The sequence below is a fragment of the Cricetulus griseus genome, chromosome 5 (genome assembly GCF_003668045.3).
Source record: "Cricetulus griseus strain 17A/GY chromosome 5, alternate assembly CriGri-PICRH-1.0, whole genome shotgun sequence".
Classification (NCBI taxonomy): Eukaryota; Metazoa; Chordata; class Mammalia; order Rodentia; family Cricetidae; genus Cricetulus; species Cricetulus griseus.
The window spans coordinates 124,756,234-124,782,404 of NC_048598.1; the positions used below are offsets into that span (position 1 = coordinate 124,756,234).

A 26,171-nucleotide genomic window follows, 5' to 3' on the forward strand; every position below is an offset into this window, starting at 1 on the left:
TGGTAAGGTACTAGAACATTTTCATTCTCACTCATGTCAACTGTTCTTGATGAAAAAAAAAAAAAAGAAAAAACTAGGACACAAATGGCTGGTGTATGCAGCTGAATGGTCAATGGTAACTTATGCTCAGTGGCAGAGACAGGCAGGCACATCTCTGCAGCTCATGAAGAAATTGATCTCTAAAAACAAAAAGTAAACTCCAAAATTTGAACATATTCATGAAAATTGGTATGTTTCACTATAAAACTGATAGAAAAGCAGTTTCAATGTTTCTTTCTGGTCAGTTTCAACCAACTAATGTAGAAAATATTGCTCATTTTGTTGTATGAATTAATGACTGTAATTAAAGGCAGAAGAAGGAAAGCAGAACTGTTAGCATTTTTAATGAAAAGGCTTTGGTGGCAAAATCAAGAATATGGTAGGCTGTTCTATTCCTTGTTTATTCTGTTCAGTCTTCCATGGCTGGGTGAGTAATTTGGGCCTCATGTATCTTTGTGTTCTTTCCATCACAGTGTTAGTGATGGACTGATCTTTCCCCTGGCTAGGGTCACCATTTTACACAACTGTAGAACCTATCAAAAAAGCCCAGATGGGATAAAAATCATCATGGAACTCCAGCTATTTTTAACTTTTTAGTTTTGAGACAGGGTTTCTCTGTGTAGTCTGTCTGCTCTAGAACTTGCTTTGCAGACCAGGCTGATCTAGGTGTATGCCACCATGCCTGGCTTAAATTTTGTTAAATATAAAAATTTTCAGTAAACAATTACCAGGAAAAGGGCACTTGTTACATTTCATAATGCATTTTATTTTCCTTCTGTTGTAATGGGGATTGATTCCAAGGCCTTGACATGCTAGGCATGGAGTAGGCCAACTCAAGCATATGATTACATCCTTAGAGTAGCCCAAACTGGTCTCTAATTTGTGGTACTCCTATGTCTCAGAACAAGTGGGATTATAGTTGCCACTGAAGCTTGGTAATAATACCTCCATGCTTTGTTTTGCTTCACTATGGAGTCTTGGATGGCCAGTAACTTGGTATATAGACCAGCTAGGCCTTCAACTCAGAGATCTGCCTGCCTCTGTCTCTGCTGGGATTAAAGGCATATTCTACCATACTTGGCCCTAAACTTGTTTCTTGATGCTTTTAAACCAGTGGTTCAACCTGTGGGTTGGGACCCCTTGGGGGTGGTGGTGGTGGTGGTGGTGTTTGAGCAACCCTTGTCTAAGACTCAAAAACCATTATTTTCATTATGATTCATAACAATAGCAAAATCAAGTCATGAAGCAGCAATGAAAAATACCAGCAACATGGCATGACAACTGGAAATGGAAAAGTTAATAGACTACTATATTAACAAAGGGGACAAACTTTCGTAAGTGGCAAAGTATCTCCCCAACACTAACTTTCAATCTTTTTGAGATACAGATTTTGCAATGGTTTCCCATGCTGATCAATAATTCTGGGCTCAAGGAATCTTTCCAGCTCAGCTTTAAGTACTATAGCCATAAGCATATGCTACCATACCCTTACTATTCAGTCTAGTACTGGAATGCCTAGGTTTTTAAGTTTGCCTGCAGATAATAAATAGTACAAGTATCCTAAGATAAACATGCCAAACTAAATGATTTTCTGTATTTGACTACTGCAGCTGTAACTTTATATGTTATACTAGTCTGTGAAGGTAAAAATAGGAACATTAAAAAAAGGTCAGGGGCTGGAGTGATGGCTCAGAGGTTAAAAGCGCTTGGTTGCTCTTCCAGAGGTCCTGAGTTCAATTCCCAGCAACCACATGATGGCTCACAACCATCTGTAATGGGATCTGGTGCTCTCTTCTGGCCTGCAGGGATACATACATGCAGCCAGAACACTATATTAAAAAAAAAAAAAAGTTTGTGTTAAATCTAAAGATCTAAGTAGCACCTACCAGATAAAGAGGAAAATGTCCCCTTTAGTTGAGTGATGCTGCTGAAAGCAGCAGCACTTTATAAAATTTAAGGTAAGTCGTTTAGTATACACCAAAGGGACCAAGTGTAATGACTTCTGTCATTGGTCTCAAACAGGTTAACAGGCACATAAATCCTTTAATTGAATTTCAAGGCTTTTCTCTATCTGGGACCAAATTCACTAAGGTTACATTTACAATTGCTTCCCTAAACTTTCCTTTTGAGTCTGTTACTCAAAGGTCACTAGATTACTTACCCTTTTACTTCTAACATAGAAAGATAATTAGGGTCTGAGCATTCAGATTGGGTTTAACTGGTGACAAGAAGGAAGAAGCCTAAGTTAAATATCCCAGACATTTATTTGATGTTTGCTTGAATACATTTTATATGGAAAGGTTGGGACTGTTTGTCTTAGGTGCCCCTGGTGAATCTCATGGAGGCATTGAACCATAAGAATGCCAATCCATGAACATCAGAAATGGAAACTGAAAGCCTAATTTTAGGATTGCTCTTTAAGATTTGTCTCTGGTCAAATCAAGCCACTCCATTAAAAATGCTTGAGGTGTTAAAGCTTCTGTGTGAAACAGCTGACAGGAAGGAGGGCATTTTGATTCTGGTTTGTTGAATACTTAAATACTTGGAAATAAAAATATTCAGCTTTGAAGTTTTCAATACTGGAAAACTTTCAAGTCTAGGGTTTACAGCCAGGAAGGGCTGCTTTGTATTCCTTAAACTGGACTGTTTTCTACAAGGTTAATCTTCAGCTTTGGCTTCCATCTCTTCTGTATCATCATCTCCATCCACTTCTGCATTTTCTCTCTCCAGCCGTTCCATCTGCCTTGTAAGTTCAGTCTCATCTGTATCTGTGACCACTTTGGGCTGTGGAAGAGGCATAATTTCAAAATGAAACAAATGGCAGAGCAAATTGGATTTCAATAGTATTACCGGCCAGTGCTTAAAATTTAACTTTAATTACTTTCATCTTATGATTGAATTATTATAAATGAAAGTACTTTTAAAGTTAAATTCTATTAGTAGAAAGTTAAAAGAAAGCACAAGACAGTACAAAGAAATAGTGCACACTACAGAGGAATAATACTTCTGCCATTTTAATAAGCTAAACAGAAAACATGAATTCAGTGATCACAACAGAGAACCAGCAATGTCCTGTTTTTTAAAACATGGATATTCTGAGCTCAAGATTCAGAGAATGAACTGTTCTATACACACAGACATACAGCATATGGAAATTAGGTTCTGTTTATATTAAGATGAGGGAAAGACAGATTACTGTTTGAGACAGGTCTCCTTATGTAGACAAGGCAGTCCTCCTGCCTCTGCCTCCCAGTGCTGAAATTAGGTTTCTGTTACTATGCCCAGCAAATTTTTTGTATTTTTCTTCCTGAGGGGAAAAACCCTAACACCACTGGTCCAAATGTCTATCCCATGATATGACAGTCCAGTGCTAATAGTTCTTATTATCAAAAAAAAAAAAAAAAAACTTTTAGGAATACTCAATATTAATGGTTACTTTATACTAAATAATTTTTTATTCCCAACTATATCTGACTGGGGAGGTAGCCTTGGTATGTTGACAAGGGTGGCTCTGAGCTGTAGGCAATTATCCTGACCTTAGTTTCCCAAGTGCTGAGATTACAGGCATGAATCATCATATTCAATTAATTAATCTGATACAACAACAACAACACCACCACCTTATTTGTGTGTGTGGAAATGCATGCCATAGTGTGCTTTTGAAGTTGAGAAGACAACTTTTGGGAGTCAGTTTTCTCCTCCTAACATATGGGTCCTGGAGACCAAGTTTGGGTCATCAGGCTTGGCAACTGAGAGCCTTTTCTTTTACCTACTGAACCATTGTGCTGGCCCCACATCTGACATTTTAAACAGCACTAAGAGGCTGCAAAGGTAGCTAAGTAGATGAAGTACTTTTTGTACAAGAGTAAAGACTGGATTCAAAGCCAGCAGCCACACAAAAGCTGGACACAGTGAGCCAGGAGAGTGAAGACAGGTGGCTCCTGAGCTTCAGGTTTAGTGAGTCTTAAAAAACAAGATGGAGAATATCTGACACTGGCCTCTGGCCTTCGTATGTGCACCCATGGGTCCGAATACCTGGGCACATACACTAAAAAGAAAATTAAAATAAATAGGTCACCAGGGAGTTCAAAGCTAGAATTGACTATACAATGAGCTGGAGGCCAGCCTGGACTACATGGGACCCTGTATCAAAAGCAAGAAACAAAACAAAAGCATTAAGAACAAAGTACAAAAATAAGACACGGATCTCACCTCCATCTGAACATTGAACACACCCCTCTTTTCCTCAATCTTCTCTTTGATGACTGCCATAGCCTGATTGAGAACAGAGAGGCCTTCTGTTCTCTCTAGTGTAGTTGTTGTCATCACATACCTGGGTGGAGCTATTAGGTTAATCTAAAGGAGAAAACAAAACAAAACAAACAAATAAAAAAACAAAACAAAACTATGAATATACTTAACAAGAATATTCAAGAATTGTTTTATTAATTTGCTGCATGAAGGCATCATTTCAACTTGCCTCCCAGTTCTCCATTTCAGTTTATTAATACAGTCTCTTAGTTTCTTTTCTCACCCAGCTGATAAAAATACTCTAACGAAAGCAATTTATGGGAAAAAGGATTTATTTTAGCTCACAATTCAAGGTATAGTCCATGAAGGTGGAATGTAAAAGCAGTGGGAATCTGAAACAGTTAGTCATGCTATGTCTGCAGTCAGAAGACAGAAATGAATGCATGCATATGCATGCAGCTACTCAGTTCCCTCTCCATTTATACATCGGGTGGGTGAGTGAACCTCAACCAACATAACTAAGACAATCCTGCTAAATCTGCCAAGCTATAAACTAACACCAACCATCATAAACAGCAACAGACCATTGATACAATAATCTGACCCCATTCATATAAATAGAACACTGTTAATACTGAATATGAAAATTTTTTAACTACTGGATGTTGTGGGTAGTTGTCATCAGAATAATGGGTAAGTGGAGTTGTAAAGATGGCTTAGAGGTTAAGAGCATTTATTATTCTTGCAGAGGATCCCAGTTTGGTTCTTAGCATCTATAGTGACTCACAATCATCTGTAACTTCAGTTCTAAAAGATCTGATGCCCTCTTCTGGTCTCTGAGGGCACCAGGCATGGGCATGGTATACACATGCAGGCAAACACATGCATAAAGTAAGAATAGTAAATATTGTCTCCCCCTTTCAAGACAAGGTCCCACACTCTGTAGACCAGGCTGACCTTGAACTCACAGGGATATGCCTGCTTCTGCTTCCCAAGGACTGGGATTAAAGGCATGTGCCACCATGCCTGGCAATTAAAAAAAAAAAAAAAAAGTGAAAGGCTAATTATTTCTAAACTGATGGAAGAAATCCTTCTAAAGAATTCTGAGTATCCGACTGGGCAAGCCTCTTCAAAGCGGAATGTATGCTGTTGAGATGTTACCCTTCTCAAGGTGACATCAACATTTTGGGCGCTGCAACTCCTTACTGTGATAGCATCAACAAAAAGCCACACTTGTGTTAGGCCGTGGTGGTTCACACCTTTAATCCCAGCACTCAGGAGGCAGAGGCAGGCAGATCTATGTGAGTTTGAGGTCAGCCTGGTCTACAAAGCTACACAGAAAAACCCTGTCTTGAAAAACAACAAACAAAATAGTCACAGTTGCAAACAACCCCCACCCCCAATATCATGAAGAGACTACTCAACTCTGGGGGGGGGTTTAAAATGAGACATGACAGGTTTTTGTTATTTATTTATTTATGTATCTGTGTCTGACGTGTGTGTATGGTATATGGATACCTGAGGTGTCATATCCCCTAGTGCTGGAACTCAACTCAGATCTTCTGCAATCCCCATGATACCCTTTTTTAGGTGGCCGGAATTAATCTCTGGGCACTCAATATGCCAGGCAAACATTTTACCACTGAGCTGTAATTTCCTACCCAACATGACCGAAAAAGATTGGGAAAATAACTCTGCGGTCCTGGGTTCAACTGCCAGCACACAGGTCAGCCACAAGGTTCGGATGAGCAGGGTGGGAGAAAATGCATAACTTACCTTGATGGGCATAGTTTCTGTAGAACAATTCAAACCGGCTCTCAGGGCTTCCTTTACAGCATCAATTCCCTCATAACCATAGCAGGCTACTTCAATATCTAAAATTATAAAAAATCAAAAGCTGGCACCAGAAATAACAATAAGGAAAGAGAAAGAAATCAGATATTGAGGTTATACCAGTATAAATATTTACGACATTAACCTCAATTAGAAATATATTTTCACAGTTGAAAATATCTGACTATTGCTAAGTATGTAGTCACACCCCAGTGATCTCAGCATAGGTAAACTGAGGCAGGATGATTTTACAAAAGACAAAGGTATTTACCAAACACTATGACAACAAAGTATCTAGAGCTATTTGAACTGCACCCATTAGACCCAGCAATTCTTTTTACTGTATTACACTTAATTATCTTGTATGTATAGGTGCGCACGAGTATGTGGAGGTCAAAAGAGGACAGCATGTGGGAGTGGCTATCTTTCTACTACATAGGTGCTGGTTTCAACTCAGGCTGTTATGCTTGTTGGCAAGTGCCTTTACCTGCCAAGTCATTTTGCCAGCCCTGACCCAGCAAATCATTTATAACACCTGTATAGACAGGTAAGTATATATTTTTGTAATTGTGAAAAATTAATAAAATCTGTTTTTTTTTTTTTTTTTTTTTTTTTGAGTTGAGGACCAACCCAGGGTCCTGAGCTTGCTAGGCAAGCACTGAGCTAAATCCCCAACCCCTGTATGTTAACATTTATGCATTTTTACCAGGGAGTGAAACCAGGGCTTCACAAATGCTAAGAATGTGTTCCACCCTGAATTTTATACCTCTACCCCTTTGGCCAGTGGATAAACTGGTCAATCCTTTTAATCCCAGCACTCGAGAGGCAGAGGCAGGAGGATCTCTGTGAGTTCGAGGCCAGCCTGGTCTCCAGAGCAAGTGCCAGGATAGGTTTCAAAGCTACACAGAGAAACCCTGTCTCGAAAAAAACAAAACAAACAAACAAACAAGAAAACCCAAAACCCTGTAATCCTTTAATATAGTTTCTCATGTTGTTGTGGCCCCCAACCATAAAATTTTGTTACTACTTCATAACTGTAATTTTGCTACTGTTACTGTTATGAATTGTAAACATCTGATATGCAGGATATTTGATATTCAACTCCCATGAAAGGGTCATTTACCCCACAAAAGGGTCAAGATCCATAGGTTGACACATGATCTTGTAAAGTATCTATATAGGAAGAATGTCTGAAAATATTCCAGATGGCTGGCATAGGATCAATATGGAGGCATATTAGGATATCACTGTCCTGTTGAAATATTTTAAATTATACACTAAGGCAAAAGAATAATTCTTTTTGTTAAAGGGCTAAATTAAGGTTAATCGAACTTCCAGGACTATTTTCATTTGTGCCAACATATTTGATGCTTTTTTAGAAGTAATTTCTTGGGCTAGGGGTATGAGACTGTGGTGGAGTACTTACCCAGCATGTATGAAACCCTGGTTTGATTCTAAGAGCAAAAACAAAACCCCACAGCCATCAATAAACAAATACCCTACCCCTGAAAAAACAAAATAAACTTCACCAAACTCAAAACAAAACTTAAAATTGTTGTTACAAAAAAAATTTAGAAAATTTATTCTTGTTTGTAGCAACAAATATTTTGGTAAGTCTCATTATTTAACAGCTTGTTTAGGCACATACAATATTTAAAGTCATTTAGAAGCCATTTACCTGCTCGAATTTTGACAGCTTGTGGTGTCAAACGTCTATTGATATTGTTAATGAGTACTTCTCGTTCATTTTCATTCAAATCTAAACTATCCAAGATAGATGGGTCTCTGAGAAAAACAAAGAAACAAGAAATTTAACAGTAATGTTACTGATAACTGTGAAACCAAACACATGACCACAGAATAATACAAATAATAATAAAGCAAGAGTTTCAACATAGAAGTTGAAATCTTGATTTTTGCAATTTTAACTGTGTTCTTTTCTCTCTCCAAATATGTAAACTGAGGATGAAGCAAGTGTCTCACAGAACTGCTGTATTAAATGAAGCAATGTACTTAGTATATGATGAACAGAAAACACTCAACTGATTTTCAAAACAAAATCTGGCTAAAATAAGCAATTTAATTCCTTTTAATACAAATCTGCCATTCTATTATAATTAACTCAAACATTTTCATGTAATTAGAATTGACTTCAAGGACTTGAAATCTAGCTTGGGAAGAACACACATTTGAGCAGTGGAACAGGAACTGCCAGTTACTAAGGTCAGGAGGGACTTCATGAGAAAAATCAGCATTCCATCCGGTCCTCCCCAGTGCCCAAGACCTGGATCAGGGAAGGGCTTAGCTAACACTGGCAAGTAACTGAATAAATGGAAAAGAAAAAAATAACTAAAAGAGCTGGGTGGCGGCGGCACATGCCTTTAATCCCAACACTCCTGCCCTGAACTGCCCTGCCCCCTCCAAGGTAACTATAAGGACAGTAGACCCTAAAAGGCAGAGGAAGAACATTACAAAAAGTTCTAATATGCAAAAAAGGACTAACACGAGCAAGCACCCAAACTAATTAACATGGGGTCTCAATGAAAAGTAACAATCTTCATATGGGGGAGGGGGATACTTTTCATTTAGCTTGCACAAAGTAACAAGACAAACTGACAGAGATATATACAAAGTCACATGATGCCAAAATTACAGACTGCCATTTACAATCAATAAATATACAAGCTGTTGACTTTATCAATAAGTAGGGACATACAAATTATGGCAAAAAGAAAAAAATCTGACATATATACAAGTGGTGGTTAAGAGGAGGGAAAACAGCAATATCTACCTACACAGTTGCTAGGGGAATATAAACCATAAAACCAATTTGGAGTGTAATTTGGCAAAACCAAGTAGATATAAATATGTTTGTACATATCTAGAAAAAGAAGGCACACACACATTTATTCACAATACTGTTTGAAAAATGGGACAAAAGGAGAAATCAAATCTCTTGATAGAGGAACATAGAGTGCATATTCCCAAAGTGAAATGATACAGATTAAGAGGAAGTAGGTACACATCCTCAATATGGAAAAACCTTACTCAACTTTATAAGGCAAATGCAATTTCAGAGAGAGATAAAGGATTAAAGTTTAAATATATACCTTATCTTACATGTATTTTATAGACGTGAAATCTTGTACTGTGGAATGTTAGTTGCAGAAGTGCTACATTTATTTATGCTGTGGAACATTTGTTTAATGATGCAAGGATGTGTTGCATTCTTTTATGTTGCATTTAATGCTATGAAGTTGTGTTACTTTGCTTGTCTAAAATACCCAATTGGTCTAATAAAGAGCTAAATGGCCAATAGTGAGGTAGGAGAAAGGATAGGCAGGGCTGGCAGGCAGAGAGCAGGAATAGGAGAAATATGAGAAGAGGAGAACAAGGAGTGAGGAAGGAGGAGAGGAGGACATAAGAACAGGCCACCCAGCTATACACAGCAAGCCTGGTCTACAAGAGCTACTTCCACGACAGGCTCCAAAGCCACAGAGAAACCCTGTCTCAAAAAAACAAAATTACCCCCCCCCCAAAAAAGCTGGCTAGAAACAAGTCAGGCTAAGGCCATCTTTCATAAAGAAGACTAAGCCTCTGTGTGACTATTTGGGAGCTGGGTGGTAGGCTCCACAAAGAATCAAAAGAGTTAAAACCAACCATAATCTTGGAACTAGAAATATTTTTACCAGACTGTGGCTGAGTAACTGTGCTGTATATGCTTGTGCCTTGGATTCTATATCCCATATAATACCCCCCACCAAAAAAACAAAAACAAAACAACAACAAAACTATTGACTACAGGAGTACAGAACAGGATAGATAGTGCTGAAGAGTGAACAGTACATGATCTGGATGGAGCCAGTGTATCTGGGCTTGAATACCAGTGATACAACCTTCGGGATGTATGATCTTGAACAAACTGATCTCTGCCTCAGTTTCTTCAGTTATAACTTAAGGACACATACATCATAGGATGATAGAATTATGGAATTGCTAGCTATTAATATTCTCCTCTCTTACAACAACTCACACAGTCACACTAGGTAATCTGATATGCTGAAGATTCAAACAGGCTTAGTCTTCCCTTTTCATTCTAAGGGTTGAGAAAACCAGTTTTTAGCAGGCCAGGGGCTGGGAATTAACAGTGGGAAGTTCCTGCAGCATCAATAGTTATGAAGGAACGGGAGGAAAGATGCAGAGTCAGCAGGGACAAGTAAGTGGTTACTAGAGAGGACATGATGTTGTCTACAACAAAGTCAAGGGAAAGAAGAGAAATTGTTGTTTCTCCATTGGCATAAATGGAGAAAACGAGAATATTTTTTATGGTAAGGGCAGAAATCAATAAAGGAAAGGCTGAAGATCCAAGCAAAGGAGTGACTGACAGGCTGAAGGATGAGTCTGAGAACAGAAAGGGCATGGACCTCAGGAGCAATGATCTGCTCAAATGGACTGGAAGTGGATAGGTAGAGAGCAGATCAACTCAGAGTGAGTGATAAGAGAAGCTTCTGAGGAAGAACACCAAGAAACTCTAAAATAACACCATAAAAATGGGAGGAGGAACTGGCCAAGAGCAGAGATGTAGCCCAGCAATGAAGACACAGCTAAGGTGAGACCTTCGACACACAGAGACAACAAATGACTACTTTTTTTAGCAGTAGTGATTATTCTATAATTGCAGAACAGTTTGGGAATTATCAATTGAAGGCTGGATATATAACAGAAGGAAAATTAAGGCAAAAGCTCTATTACTGGCAAGAAAGTTATTGAAAATGATATCTCATAGTTTCCATGCTAGACAACCAAGTCAAGAAAGGTTATAGACAGAGAGAAAAACATGCCAGAGGAGCAGAAAGTTGCAACTGAAGTCCCAGGTGTCAGTCCACCAGAAGGGAATCCTTTGATGGGCCAATCTTGGTTAGGCAAGGCCACAAGACTGCTGACCCTGGAATGTCTTTTGCTTCTGCTGTGCCTCTAGATGTTTACTGCATCTCTTTCTCTGGTATGTAGCAGGGTGTGAGTGGACCTGGGGAGATCTCCACTGCCTGTAATACAGTGTGCTTATCTCTTACAAACATCACATTCTACTGGGCATTTATACCTGTGGATTGTCAAGAGGATGATCCCTCCCTAAGCCGTACTGTCTAATTTGATAATAATGATAGCTTATACAGAGCTTTGAGGAATAAAAATAAATACAAAGATATGTTTCACAGCCCAGGTCTGTGAGCTTCACCTAAGGATATGCATGGATTGTAGCTCAAATTAAGGATTAACAATTGAGTCCCAGTAGCCCAGCTAGTTTAAATTCTTTTAACCTAATGGTGGAAGATGTGTTCACAGATCTTGGAGTACATCACAGCTGAAACGCTTTGAAAATAACAAAGTTAGACTAAGATGTTTTTGTTAAATAACTTTGAGGTGAAAAACCCAAGAAGACAATCTAAAGTTTTAGGAAGGCACATAGTAATGTGGAACTCTTTAGGGTCAGGGAACAAGAACAAAGCAGCCCAATTATTACTGGCTGACGCACTTTCCTTGCTAGGTTTGGTTGATGACTAAAGGTGATGATTAATTCCTCATATCCATTTTTGCCCTCAATTTCCTGATTAAAAAAAAATGGGAGGGGGGGCTGGAGAGATGGCTCAGTGGTTAAGAGCACTGGCTGCTCTTCCAGAGGTTCTGAGCTCAATTCCCAGCAACCACATAGTGGCTCACAACCATCCATGAGATCTGGTGCCCTCTTCTGGCCTACAGGCATACATGTAGACAGAACACTGCATACATAATTAACCTTAGAAAGAAATCATCAAGAGAGTTTCTGAGTGCTTTTTACCCTTAATCCCCTCAGATGGAAAAGTTTAGCCTCGCCAACTCCATGGATTCCTGTCAAAGCCCTATGCTGTTGGAGGCTGGCCCCCCAGACATCAGTAAAAACAGGTTTGGAACCAGAGCCTAATACGTAAGAATTTAAGAAGATATACAGCAGAACTATGATAAAAGAACAGAATGTATGAATTACAGGTTTTTAAGGCAAAGCAAACCTAGTTAAAATGTCCACTGAGGCCACATGGAAGGTAAGTTAATGTGGCATGCATGGGACGAAGGTCCAAGCAACTGCAGTAAGCAAGAGGCTGTACTATTGTGGATGAGATAGCCACATTGTTCCTGACATCATCCAATGACCCAATGACTAGGAAAGGAAATTTACAAGGAAGTAGTGTGAGATGAAACCAAGTAAATATGGCATTTGAAAACTATACACACTTGACCACATAGGATTGGCCCACATCACAGGCCTTCTATATTGACATGTTTTTAAAGCTAAATATGACAAGGATCTAATATATGGATGACTAGATGCTAGTTAAGCAGCCTGTGTGTTAATACTTAGCAGATGAGACATAAAGTCAGAATCACGGTGTTCTTACGAGACTGCATGCTTAAAGGCATCATAAGCACCATATCCAGGTTTCTTGTACTTGTCATCAAAGACCCAGGCAGTCCTCTGGAACAGGCTTTCCAGTTGTTCATCCTTGGTATATTCTAATACCTCAGCAACATGTCGAAGAATGCTATAAACCTAGATACAAAATGGAGAACTCAGTAATTTGAAAATTAGAGAGCCACAAAGAAGAAGTTTGTCATACTTCAGCAGAAGATGTAATTTTACTTCAATAATTCCTGAACAGTAACACCTCTAACTACAAGTTCATCTCTATAAAGAAATATTCACTACTTCATAAGAATTAACTGACATGGGTATAACAAGTAGAAATATGATACATTCAAACAAATCAACATCTTTGAATTTGTTTCACTTATAACAAGGAACTTAGTATCTTTCCTTACCAAGGGAGAGCTCTTGCATCTACCAAGTATATAGAAAACCACACTATAAGGAGAAAACGGTTATGAGAGCATAGAACTAATTGAGATTTTAATATTTCTTTTGTTGTTATATTATTTAATAATTATCCTTCCACTTTCTTACCCATCAAACTCCCTAAAAAAATAAAACAAATTTAGAGAAAAATATTTAAGAAGCCATTTCACAAGCCAGCAAGATGGCTCAGTGAGTAGGTAAATATTAAGAGGGACGACCAGAGTCCAAATCCCATAACCCACATGGTAGAAGGAGAAACTTGGTTCCCACAAGTGTCCTTTAACCTCTACATGTGTGCCATGGTTTGTACACATGTGCTTGTGCACACGCGCACACACCAAAACAAATGTAAAAAAAAAAAAAAAAAAAAAAAAAAAGCTGTTTCACATCTCACATCAAGAGCAACACAAGGAAGAAGGGGTTTGTTTGGCTTACAACACCAGGCTATAGTTCAGGTAGGGAAGTGAGAGGCAAAAGTCTGAGAAAAGTGGTTACATCAGCAGTCAACAGGAGACAGCATGAATTGGTGCACACACGCTAGTGCTCAGCTTGCCCTCTCCACCTCATACAGGCCAGGAAGCCCTGGTCAGGAAATGGTCCCACTGATAAATAAGATGCATCTTCCCACATGAATTAACCTTAACCAAGACAATCCCTCACAGGTGGACTCGGAGATCTGCTTTTCAGGTGTCAAACTATCATACTGGATTAACCAAGATTAAAAACAAACAACTTTTTATTCAAACATTTTCTTGGTATTTTATTTTGTGGATAGGAAAACACAGCAGAAAAGAACAAAACACTAATAAAAGGCAAAGAAACCAGAAACAATGTCGTTAAAAACAGAGGATCAGGGGCTGGAAAGACTGCTTGGTTGGCAGGAGCACTACTGGTCTTGCAGAAGACCTAGGTTCAGTTCCCAGCAGCCACATGGTGACTCACAACCATTTCTAACTCCAGTTCCAGAGGATCTGATGCCTCTTCTGACCTCCTTGAGAACCAGACATAACCATTCTGCACACACATACACGCAGGCAAAACACTCATATACATAAATATTATCTTAAAGAGATTCAACTCACAGTTTTGGATTTTGTGAATTTGTCTTCACATTTAATCGCTTCCTCTGGAGACACTCTTCTTTTTGACAAATCAATATATCCTGTAAGAAAATATTTAAAAATAGGAGTCTGGAGCGATGGCTCAGTGGTTAAGAGCACTGACTGCTCTTTCAGAGGACCTGGGCTCAATTCCCAGCAACCACATGGCAGCTCACAACTGTGATTCCAGTTCCAAGAGGACCTGACACCCATGGCAAAGACCAATGCACATAAAATACAAGTTAATAAATTAAAAAAAAAGAAAATATTTAAAATAAATTATTTGTTCAAGTATAAACATTGTTAGAAACAATTTTACGAGCAAATTAAGTATCTGATTGAGAAGCTTATAATTATCCCCATCAAAATCATATTGACAAAATACTATGAGAAATTTAGATAAAATTTCAGAAATATTTTTATCATAGTTTATTTCCAGTTGAGATTACCATGATTTGATTAAGAGGCTATTGTCAAATCAGGTGTAGTGGCATATGCCTGTTAATTTTAGAACTTAGAAGGTAGAAGGTTTAAACCTAGCTCAGCTCAAGAAACCCTATCTCAAAACCAAACCAAGCAAACCAAAGAGAGGTGATCTTCAATTAAAGTAACATTGCCATCTTCTTCGTGACCGTCATATTCAGATGGCAGGACTTAAAGCACCTTTAGATCCTACAAAACAATCTGTATAGCAGATTCTTTCCCAAAGATGCTGGCCTTTTAACCAGAAGAAACTAAGACTCAAAAAAGATGGCAGAATTTGTCAAATATCCAGACCATGTATGTATACACTGACAATCCTATACCCGGTTATAACAAAGGTCACGAGACCACAACACAAAATCTATACACAAATTTTTTTTTTTATCTTTTTATTCTCTTAACAATATTTGCCAAACAACCTAAGTTTAATTGACACTGAAGAAGTCCAAATTATCATTTTTTTCTTCTCACACAAAGATTACTTTTTAATGTTTTAATCTAAGAAATTGCAGCAAAAAAGTTATAAAAGTTTACTTTTTTGCTTTCTTCTAAAAGTGCTAGTTTCAAATCTGATGTGCGTCTATGATTTTAGGTTCCTTTTTAAAGGAGTATTTATGAATCATATTTCACATTTTTTAGCATGTGGACATTCAATTGTCCCAGCATTATTATTTTTTAAATGATTTATTTATTTTTATGTGCAGTGGTGTTTTGCCTGCAAGTATGTCTGTGTGAGGGTGTTGGAGCCCCTGGAGATATTTACAGGAAGTTGTGAGCTGCCACATGAGTGCTGGAATTGAACTTAGGTCCTCTAGAAGAACAGTCAGTGCTCTGAACTGGTGAGCCATCTCTCCAGCCCCGGCATTATTTAAGAAACAAAACAAAACAAACAAAAAAAAGGACAGTATTTCTACCACTCAGTTGCGTTTTTAACCTTGTTGATAACTGAGTGAAAATAAGAGTACACATAATTGTCAAAACAAATTGCCTGTTTTTGTTTTTAATAATAATAGTAATAGTAATAATAATAGTAATAATAATAATAATAATAATAATAATAAAAAGATGCCTGCCTCTTCATCCCAGAGTTAAAGGTGCATGTCACCATGCCCGGCTGCATTTGATCATGCTGGGTTTCTAGGCAAGGCCCTTCCATTGAGGTATACTCCCAGACTCTCTCTTTAATTAAAAACCTATTAATTTTAGGTCTTTAATCTTTTCTAACATAAGCAATAACACTTATAAAATGTTTATGCTTTTTATCCTTTATCCTCTCAAGATACAATGATAACAATTCAAACAAGTTTCAATACGGTCAGAGAACAACATATGATTCCAACCTTCTTAAATTTACTCCAAACTCTATTATGGTCCAACTTACTATTTTAGTGAGTATGACATGCACATATGAAACAAATATATATATATTGCATTTTTTATGGGTGTAGTGTTCTATAAATTGGTCATCATCTGTGCAATGAATTCCTTTTTGATACAGCTCTTATATTAACTAGTTAAAGGTTATCTAAACCTCTAATTATAATTAGATTCATGTACTTTAAATTTTTACTTCATATCACTAATCTCTATTGGTCACATAATACATTGATGGCTATTTGTAATGGTTTTTTTTCTTTTTTTTGCACTCTTTGGGGGCTCGACACCCAGCTCCCAAATAAATACAGAGACTTATTCTTACTTAGCTTGGCTTGTTTCTAGCCATCATTTCTAACTTAAAATTATCCCGTTTTTTTTCTCTTTAACTGCGTTTTGCCTCTGGGCTTCTTTATTCTACATCTTATTTGCCTTCTTACTCCATGGCTGGCCCCTGGATTCCTCCTCTTTATTTATTCTATCTTTGTGCCAGCCCCACCTATCCTTTTCTCCTGCCTAGCTATTTGGCTGTGCAGCTCTTTACTAGACCAATCAGGTGTTTTAGGCAGGCAAAATAACAGCTTCACAGAGTTAAACAAAGAATCAACACATCTTTGCATCATTAAACAATTATTCCAAAACAACTATTGTGCCTTAATCATCACAAAATGTCCCTGCTTAAGGGGGGAGGGGCTTGGTCCCGCCCAACTTAATGTGCCAAATTTGTGGACTCCCCATAGGAGAAGCCCTTATATGTTGGGAGGAATGGAGTGGGGGGGGGGACACTGAAGAGGGTGGGGGGTGGGAAGGAGAACTTTGGTTGGAATATAAAATGGAATTAAATATTAAAACAAAATGCCCCTGTTAATTCTCATCTCTTTACTGATATTAACAGATATTCTAGTGTTACTATGTCAGCATAGCATATCTTTCACATCTATAGTAATAGCATTCTGATCTATACTTCAAGTTTTCCTTTTTTCTAACTTGGTTTTCATTTTTCTCCTGTCTTTTTTTTTTTCCAAGACAGGGTTTCTCTGTGGCTTTGGAGGCTATCCTGGAACTAGCTCTTGTAGACCAGGCTGGTCTTGAACTCACAGAGATCCACCTGTCCCCCAGTGTTATCACTTAGTCACTTCCATAAATTTATATCTTGATGGTATAAATAAGACAAACATAAATGTATTGCAAAGAAATTAGGAGAAAGAAAAGAAAAAGAGTATCTTAAAATTAAGTACTTTCTTCATATCAGGTAACACAAGACTAGCCTAGAGTATTACTATTTCCTTAATGCAGTTCTATCTGGCAGTAAATTCCTAGTTTCCATTTTGACTTGTTTGGTATAATTATGACTTTTTTGTTCTTTCCAAGGCCTGGCATCTATTTCTGAGTAGACCAAAGTACTCTATGTACTGTTTGTGTGTGTGTCTGTTTCCACAATGTTTTTGACATGCTTACATATAGTTTAATTATCATTTATACTATAAAAGTGTGTTTTTCTAGTCTGTAAACTCATGGTCTGATTTTCAATAATTGCAGGAAACGTCCTCGTCTACTGGTATAGTACTTTTGATATTGGATGGTTGCTGATGTTCTACCTGTATTCTTTCCCCTCAATATTTTCTGCCCTTTAGATTAGCTAATTTTCAGTGCTTACCAATCTTCAGTGTTTACCCACTTCAATCTTTTAGCCTATCCAGCTAATTTTTCATTTCTACAATTTCAGTAATAATTTGTTCATTCTTTAAAAGAGAATTTTCCTAATGTATTTGGGTAACAATCACTTTAAACACTCTTGTCACTGAATTAAAACTTGGATTATCTCTGGGTCAGACCTTAGTAACTACCATTCCAAACTACCCCTTGGCCATTGTTTTGCTTTCCCTGCCTCCCATGTATAACTGGTTTGGATACTTTTCACATTATGAATGATATTTGGGATAAGCTCTGATATTAATATATATTATATATATATATATATATATATATATATTACTTTAGGTATACAGTTTTTTTTTTTTGAAGTTGTTTCATCAGGAAAAATTAACTACCTGAACTTAAAGTAGACTCAAGTAGAAAACAACTTTAGTCTTTAGATTTTGGATGCTTAAAGGCTACCTGTCTAACAATTCAGGCATCACACAGACTGAGACAGAATGGCAGAATTTATATAAAGACTAGGGGCTCTCCTTTTGTGGACCTTTCTCTAATGCAGTAGTTCTCAACCTTCCTAATGCCGCAATTCTATAAGTACAGTTCCTTGTGTTGTGGAGACCCCTAACCATAAAATTATTTTCATTGCTACTGTATCACTGTAATTTTGCTACTGTGATGAATCATAATGTGAATATCTATGTTTTCTGATGGTCTTAGGTGACCCTTGGAAAAGGGTCAGTTGACCACAAAGGGCTCACTACCCACAGGCTGAGAACTATTGCTCTGATCCTTTACCATTACCACTATTTTTCATTTGCTGTGGCTATTCAGGGCAGTTAGAATGTTTGTGTTGTCCCCCACCCATAGATTCTGCAAAATCTTTCAGATAGTGCTGAATACTCATTTTCTTTTCACCCATCTTTTTCCTGGATTCCATGTAAATCATGCTATACTATTAAGTAGGTACTGGCTTTAACACTCTCACTATAATTCATTAGGTGTTAGTTTCGGGTCAGCTAATTACTGGTGAGGAGTGAACAACGGCATACCTATGATAACTAGACTCGTTTTTTTTTTTTTTTTTTTTTAATCTCTTCCACCATTGAGTTTGCTGAAACACTCTCAGCTTTAAGTCTTCACATCATTGTCCCAAAACAGTAGGACCCAAATACTGCCTTGTTTTATAATTCCTTATTACATAAAGTAACTCCAAAGGAATCAGGTATATTTTCAAATGCCATTATGGAGGATATTTCAGAAAAATACAATAGATACATGTAAGATTATTTCTATAGCAGAACCTATTTGTACTGTGTCAATTTAAAACAAGAAGCAGTTCAAATGCAGTTTGGTTAACTATGTTGGCATTTTTATATAAAATGAGATCTGACTGTTCTAATGTGGGAAGAACTCCAGGGTAAGAATAAAAGCAAGGTACAAAATCCTGTAGAGGAGTTTTGTTTTAATTTTATTTATTTATTCATCTATTCATTCATTTATTTATTTATTACATGTATGGGTCTTTTGCCTACATGTATGTCTGTGTACCACCTGCCTGCCCAGTGCCCCCAGAAACTAGAATAGGGCATCGGATACTCGGAACTGGAGTTACAGCAGTTGTAAGCAGTCATGGGTGTGTGGGGAATCAAACTCAGGTCTTCTGGAGTAGAAGCTAGTGCTCTTAACCACTAAACCATCTCTACAGCCTAGGACATCTCAGTGTTGTTTTTTTTTTTTCCCCAATACAGGGTTTCTCTGTGTAGCTCTGATTGCTCTAGAACTCACTCTGTAGAATAGGCTGACTTTAAAATCAGGGATCTGCATGCCTCTGCCTCTGGAGTATTAGAATTAAAGGTGTGTACCACCATGCCCAACATGGAGATCTGTTTTTAGTATGAGAAAGTTAGATCCTGTTGGATACCAGGAGCATAAATGCCAGGCATGCCTAAAAATTAACTGTAACACAAGGTGAAATCAAAAGCTGTCCAAAACTGAAAGTCCACATTGGAAGAAAGGAATGGTGCTAGATCACTTTTCTGTTTTTGTGTCTTTTGCCCAAGTGCATACTGAAGATGCTTCAAGTAGGGCACCTAAGATCCTTAAAAACCCACCCCTGCAGAAACACCTGTTGTCTGCCTTTGTCCTATTCAGAGGTGGCAGCCCTCTCACCCCTTAATAAACCTTTGTACTGAGAACTTGCTGTCTTCGTGTTCTGAGCTCCCTCTTCCGAGGGGACTCTCCTTACAAATACAGATAAATTAACTACTACTCTGGGTTTCTTTCCTTTTGGTTATAAGTTAATTACCAAAATCCTCATAAATACCGAAGTTTCAAGTTATTTGGCCACAAAAATAACTCTGGAATGTACTTATTAAACAACAACAACTATTACTGTAAAAGATGCTTGCTTAGCTGGCTAATTGGTAAAATTTTAGACAAATGAAATGAGGCTTGTACATATGCAGATGTGGGTATGTTTATGTGGCTACATGTGTGTAAACACATGTATGTTACATGTGAGTCAAGGCTATAGGAGACTCTCAGGAGCTCTTTAGTTTGATTTTTGGGATAGATCTCTGGATGGCCAGCAACTCACTTAGTAAGTTCAGCTGGCTGGTCTTGAATCCTCAGATTTCCCAACATTCCAGGGTTGGATTACCAGCCTGTGCCTCCAAACCTGCCTTTTTTGTTTGGGTTCTGGGATTGAATTCAGCCTCCTCCAGCTTACATATCAAGCACTTAAGTGACTGGCTATCTTCTCAGCTTCCAAAATCATCTTTAACAACTTCATGTACAAAAGAATTTTAGTAGTTTAATGACAGTGCATTTTAAAATATGTACTTTTTTCCCATTCATTTATTTAGCTCATAAATAAAGTCATGCATAATTGTAATACATAATACAGTATGTTCACAATGGCATGGCTAAATTAAACCATAAAATATATACTTTTAAGTAAATTTTTTAAACAGGAAACTTCTGTAGTTTTATAATTTATATTTCTTAGCTATATTTTTTCTCACTTACCTTTTTCTTTGTCCACTCTAATGACAACTACACATTCATTTCTGCCAATGCGGATCAGTTTGTTTATAGAACGGATACGTCTTCTGGATAATTCACTAAGAAGAATCATGCCTTCAATGTTATTGTATTCCAACAAGCTAACATAGGCTCCCATCTCAGCTATGGATCTTACATTCACCATCACTACATCTTCCACCTCAGGGAATTTGTGTTGATAAAATCTACAGCTTAGACCTGGCATTCTGCAATTTAAACAAACAAACAAACAAACAAATACATAAATAGTCAAGTTAGGGCAAAAATTATTTCAAAGACCCTGACAATCACGACAAAGGAAAGTAGACACTAGTCTCCTAATCTCTTTAAATGTCTTAAATGTCAGAAAATGGACAGATACCCAGGAACCAAGGTTTAGTTTTTATTTGCTCCATAGTTTCATAATGCTTAAGCAATCATTTTAGAGGAACAATAAAAAAATAATGACTATCTATAAAGTGATGTGAAACCTGAGGATTAAAGGAATATGTCAAGAGTAAAACACTATTTTAATATTACCACTTAAGTAGGGCATTGTGGTGCACACCTGTAATCCCGAAGTCCCGAGGTTCAGCCAAAAATGACTACAAGTTTGAAGACAGCCTGGGCTATATAGCTAGATGCTATCTCAAAATAAAAGCAAAGCAAAACCACCCCCAAAATATAATAAACCATCACCCAACATTTTAAGAAATATCATGGAATAGGAGGCATCGCTATAACACGGTTTTAACATTCTTAAGCTACTCTGTCTCCAAGTTGGCTCAAATGGCATATGCTACCACACAGCATACCAAGGGAAGACTACTCCTTAACCAATGTGGTAAATGTTATAGCCAATACTTTTTGTGATGCTGCATACTGAGCTGAGTTTCTATTTACACATGAAGCAATTCTTTGCTCTCATGAGCTGCACCTCTAGTCAATTATCACTGCAGCCAAAATTGCAGTATAACAACGGAAGGGGCTACATGGCTCAGTGGCTGAGAGCACTGGGTGCTCCTCCAGCAAATGCAGATTTGGTTTCTAGCACCCACAGGACTGCTCATAACCATCTGCAAGTACAATTTAAGGGAATCTGATGCCCTCTTCTGGCCTCTGCAAGCACATAGTGCAGATATACATACAAGCACAACACCCACAAAATAAAAATGACTTCATTTTCTTGCTTGGCATACACACAAAGAGAGTTCCAGGACAGCCAAAACTACAGAGAAATGCTGTCTCTGGGGAAGGAAAAAAAAAAAAAAAAAGACTTCATATTCATTTATTTCCTTTTAAAAAAAGCAATTTAATTCAGTCATTATAATTTCTAGCTTGTATTATTCTCCAATACTTTGAGACATTAGGGTCTTGCCCATCCTAGGAAAGTACTTCACCACCAAGCTTTACCCCAGTCCTATTTTTATTTTGTTTACAAATATGCCTAGTCTTGTGAGTTGCTTTATAAATCTCCACAGCTCAAGTGTCTTCTAATCCCCATCCTTTAAAGATACCTAAAATTATTCTCTTTGATCCACCCAGTTTCCAGCACCATCTCTTTAGTGACCTATATGCTGAAAAATCACACCACAGTTAGCACTATACTTTAAAAAGGAAGTCCTCAAACTTTAATTGTAGCTGAGGACTTTTATGTTTTCCTATTAATCATAACCTACTTACTGTGTCAGAGCCCAAAAGATAGGTAGTACATAGCACCTAAAAGCCTAAGGAAATAATTGTGAAATTTCAGTAACTTACTTTCTTGTTAACCGGTGTAGGGCCCAGCCATGACAGGGTCAATGGAGTGACTAGCCAAAGAGTAGGCCTGAGTTTCAGTTTACCCTAAAGCAATACCTGGTTCCAGGAAAGACCACAAACTGAGACCACCCAGGCAATATCCAGGAACAGATTATCCAAAAAAACACCTAACATTGGAACCATTATAGATAGGATCACCAGATGTCTTTAACACATCCCCCCTTTCACCAAGACACCATAGACAAATGTAAGCCTGAACCTTAGAAATCCCCTCACCCTCAACTTCTGCTATGATAAAAACCCCACCCCAACTGGACTCTGACCTCACCACTATGTTGGATGGACATAGGGTCCAAGTTCAAGCTTGAATAAAAAGCTCTTTGCTTATACATATGAAATTCAGTCTCCTGATGTGCAGTGAAAGTCAAGATTTGAGCCTATTAAATTTTGAGCAGGTTTATGCTCTTAAAATCTGGACACAGTATTAAGAAATAACCACGCCAGCGTCAGTGGCTCACGCCTTTAATCCCAGCACTCAGGAGGCAGAGGCAGGTGGATCTCTGTGAGTTCTAGGCCAGCCTGGTTTTCAGAGTGAGTGCCAGGATAGGCTCCAAAGCTACAAAGAGAAACCCTGTCTCAAAAAACTAATAATAACTAGAAACATCTAACTTGAACAAAAAGCAATACTGATACACATATTCAGTGTTAGAAAATACATCACAAATTAGGTCTAAGAATTAGGACAGAACCAACAGCACTGTTTAACCAAAAGCAACATGTGGCAGACTCATTTTTCAGCTCAACAAAACAGGGATTTAGTAAACAAAAGAAATTCGACACTCAACTAGATTTACCCATTTGGAAACAGTTGTTTCATTTTTAAACAGAGCTTCTCTTAAGGGTAGGGGTACAAATGTTTTCAAATACCTGTATATGGAGAACTTGACAAGCAGACTTTCAATAAACAAAAGTGGAACAATTTAAGGAGATTTAACAGCTGTTAATTCTAATTAGTCAACAAATTTTCCCAAATAGTAAAGGTGATGTTTTGGCTTAATCTGCTGGTTAAAGAACAAAAGAACAGGGTAAGAGGACACAGAAGGGAGATATAGCTACTACTTTAGCAGGCACAACCTTCGCCCAAGATAAAGAATAAACAAAGGAACACTGCGAATGGTATGTTACTTACAGTAGAAAGTAGCCTGAAACTACAAAGGAATTCTTGTCACATTGGCTGACTAAATCACTTTATGAAATGTTCGTAACTTTAAAAAACAATTTTTAAAGCCCATACTTGTTCTGTCAATGAAACAGAAATCAATAATTTATTCAGTCCTTTTCATATTTTCAAAGTATTCTGACTTTTTCATTTTGCAATTTAACCTGCTAAGACTTTTTTTAGGCAGTCACTACTAAGCACAAAACAATACTAACACAAAAATTCTTCCCTAAGGAATTAAGTACTAGTGGGACAACAAACAAAAGGTGCTATGAAAAACCAGAGAAGGAATAACAGCAAACAGAGAGCAGAAATATTAAATAACTTCAAGGATTCAAGGACAAATACATAAGCACTAAAAATACAGGAATCAAACCCAGGATTTTGTTGTTGTTGTTGTTTTTCTTTTTTTTTCTGAGACAGGGTTTCTCTGTTTAACAGCTCGGGCTGTCCTGGAACTTGATTTGTAGACCAGGCTGGCCTCGAACTCATAATGATCTACCTGCCGCTGCCTCGAGAGTGTTGGCATTAAAGGTGTGCTCCACTACGCTCGGCCAAATCCAAGTCTTTTAACACTAAATCTGACGTGTCTTTTATCCACAAAGCCTCAACATATCACAGTATGAGACTAGGTTAGGCTTTCTCCCCACCCCGTTTTTCACAGGTTTTCACTGTGTAGCTCTGGCTGGCCTCAAGCTCACACAGAGTGCTGGCCTCTGCATCCTGAGTGCTGGGATTAAAGCACATCCCTCAAACTCAAGATCCCACTTCTGCCTTTAAAGTAGTTGGGATTACAGGCACACACAGGCTGTTGTTCTGATGTAAAAAACAAACAACAAAAACACACTAGGTGGTGGTGGCGGTGCAGGCCTTTAGTGCCAGCACTAAGGAGGCAGAGACAGGCGGATCACTTTTGAGTTTGAGGCCAGCTGGTCTTGAACGAGTTCCAGGACAGGTTCCAAAACTATAGAGAAACCCGTCTCGGGGGAAGAAAAACAAAACAAAAACAAACAAAAGTCGGTCATCAGTGGCTCACGCCTTTAATCCCAGCACTCGGGAGGCAGAGGCAGGCGGATCTCTGTGAGTTCCAGATCAGCCTGGTCTCCAGAGGGAGTGCCAGGATAGGCTCCAAAGCTACACAGAGAAACCCTGTCTCGAAAAAAAGCCAAAAAAAAAAAAAAAAAAAAGCCCCTCCCCCCAAAAAGATATTACCGAAATTCGAAGTTAAATTCAAATACTTTACATTATCAGTATTTTGCCCGTTAGCAGTAGGTTTGTCTTCTAGAGCCAGTACAGTGTCAAGTCACCATAGTGGACACAGGAATGAGTACTCCAAAATAAAGTGAACTGTGTTGGGAAAGGACTTGTTCAGCTCTGAAGTTTACCAGTACAACCACACCTCCTGAGAGTCAGCGCCTGTCATCCTGCGTCATAAGCACTGAAAAAAAGGCACTACTATTTCATGTAATGCTGAGAACAGTGGAGTTCCCTGCCTCACAACAGCAACTTAATGAGGAGAAAAATCAAGACTTCGGGGATGCACCCTTTCTTCAAGAAACAATGCCTTTTCTTCCGTAATGAAAATGGAAGCATCCTAAATTTGCCTTAATACCAGGCTTATAGCTTCCATAATTAAAAAAGATGCCAGTTCTCTTCGGGCAGTAGTAAAAACAGGGCCAGTAAGCCCCGATATGGCCTGGTCTTTCAATTCCAGGGATGATTTCACGCTCCCGAAACGCATAACTAGAACGAAAACTTCACAATCTTCAACTTTAATGGTCATATTATGGACTACCTTGAACCTGCTTTAAAAAAAAAAAAACTTAAACATGGTGATCTACCTATCCTACTGGTTCTTTAGCGAAAACCTCAGTGTCCACAGAGTCAGGGGAAAGTTTTGGTGTATCCTGGGGCGGAAAAGGAGGGTGGAAAAAAGTCCAAATTCCCAGGCCCGGTAAAAGCAAAGCGCCCAATCGTCCCGAGCCAGGTAAGGCTGGGGTGTCGCGGCGTCCCCCCGAGGCCTCCCCGCCAGAAGGTCTAAGAATCTAGGGGCCACGTTTCTCCGCGGGTCCCTCCGCCCCAACAACCCACGTTTGTGGTTCGCAGCACTAGACACCCGACCGGCGAGAAGACCCAGGGAAGAACCGGCGGGCGGGGACCACGGGGTCCGGGCACTTCCCGCGCACGGACGGGGACCGGGGCTGATAGCCTGGGGCCTAGCCTCGCTCGACCACTCCTGTCACGGAACACAACGAAAGTGAATTCCCGGGGAGAGCGAGGCGCGGGGCCAGTCACCTGCGGTGTAGGTGTGAATCCCGAACTAGGGTCCCACGCCGCGCTCCTTAATGGCAACGAAGAGACTCGGCACAGCAGCCCCGGACGCCGAACCTCCTCAGCGTGCGCTTCGCTCAGCCCAGCGCGCATGCGGCCCCGCCTCTCACTGCGCAAGCGCCGACAGAAAAGGCCCTTCGTCACCACGACCATAGAGTCGTGGTCCTCCAAATGCGAGCGGTGTGAACCGCAGGGC

General features: G+C 38.7%; 1 protein-coding gene across 2 annotated transcripts; it reads right to left on the reverse strand.

Moving 5' to 3' along the window:
• Positions 1–2,284: 2,284 nt before the first annotated feature.
• Positions 2,285–26,098, reverse strand: Eif2s1 (eukaryotic translation initiation factor 2 subunit alpha). 2 transcript variants are annotated; one of them, XM_027418352.2, is made up of 9 exons: positions 25,940–26,084; positions 23,353–23,483; positions 20,650–20,891; positions 14,092–14,171; positions 12,555–12,706; positions 7,802–7,908; positions 6,067–6,164; positions 4,252–4,395; positions 2,685–2,823 (listed from the first exon to the last, which is right to left on the reverse strand). In XM_027418352.2, exons 3-9 carry the CDS (start codon positions 20,888–20,890, stop codon positions 2,698–2,700), a joined length of 948 nt encoding a protein of 315 aa, XP_027274153.1. In that variant the 5' UTR covers position 20,891; positions 23,353–23,483; positions 25,940–26,084; the 3' UTR covers positions 2,685–2,697. The 2 variants fall into 2 exon arrangements, with proteins under 2 accessions (XP_027274154.1, XP_027274153.1); XM_027418353.2 differs by lacking the exon at positions 23,353–23,483 and having other exon boundaries at positions 2,285–2,823; positions 25,940–26,098.
• Positions 26,099–26,171: the final 73 nt, after the last annotated feature.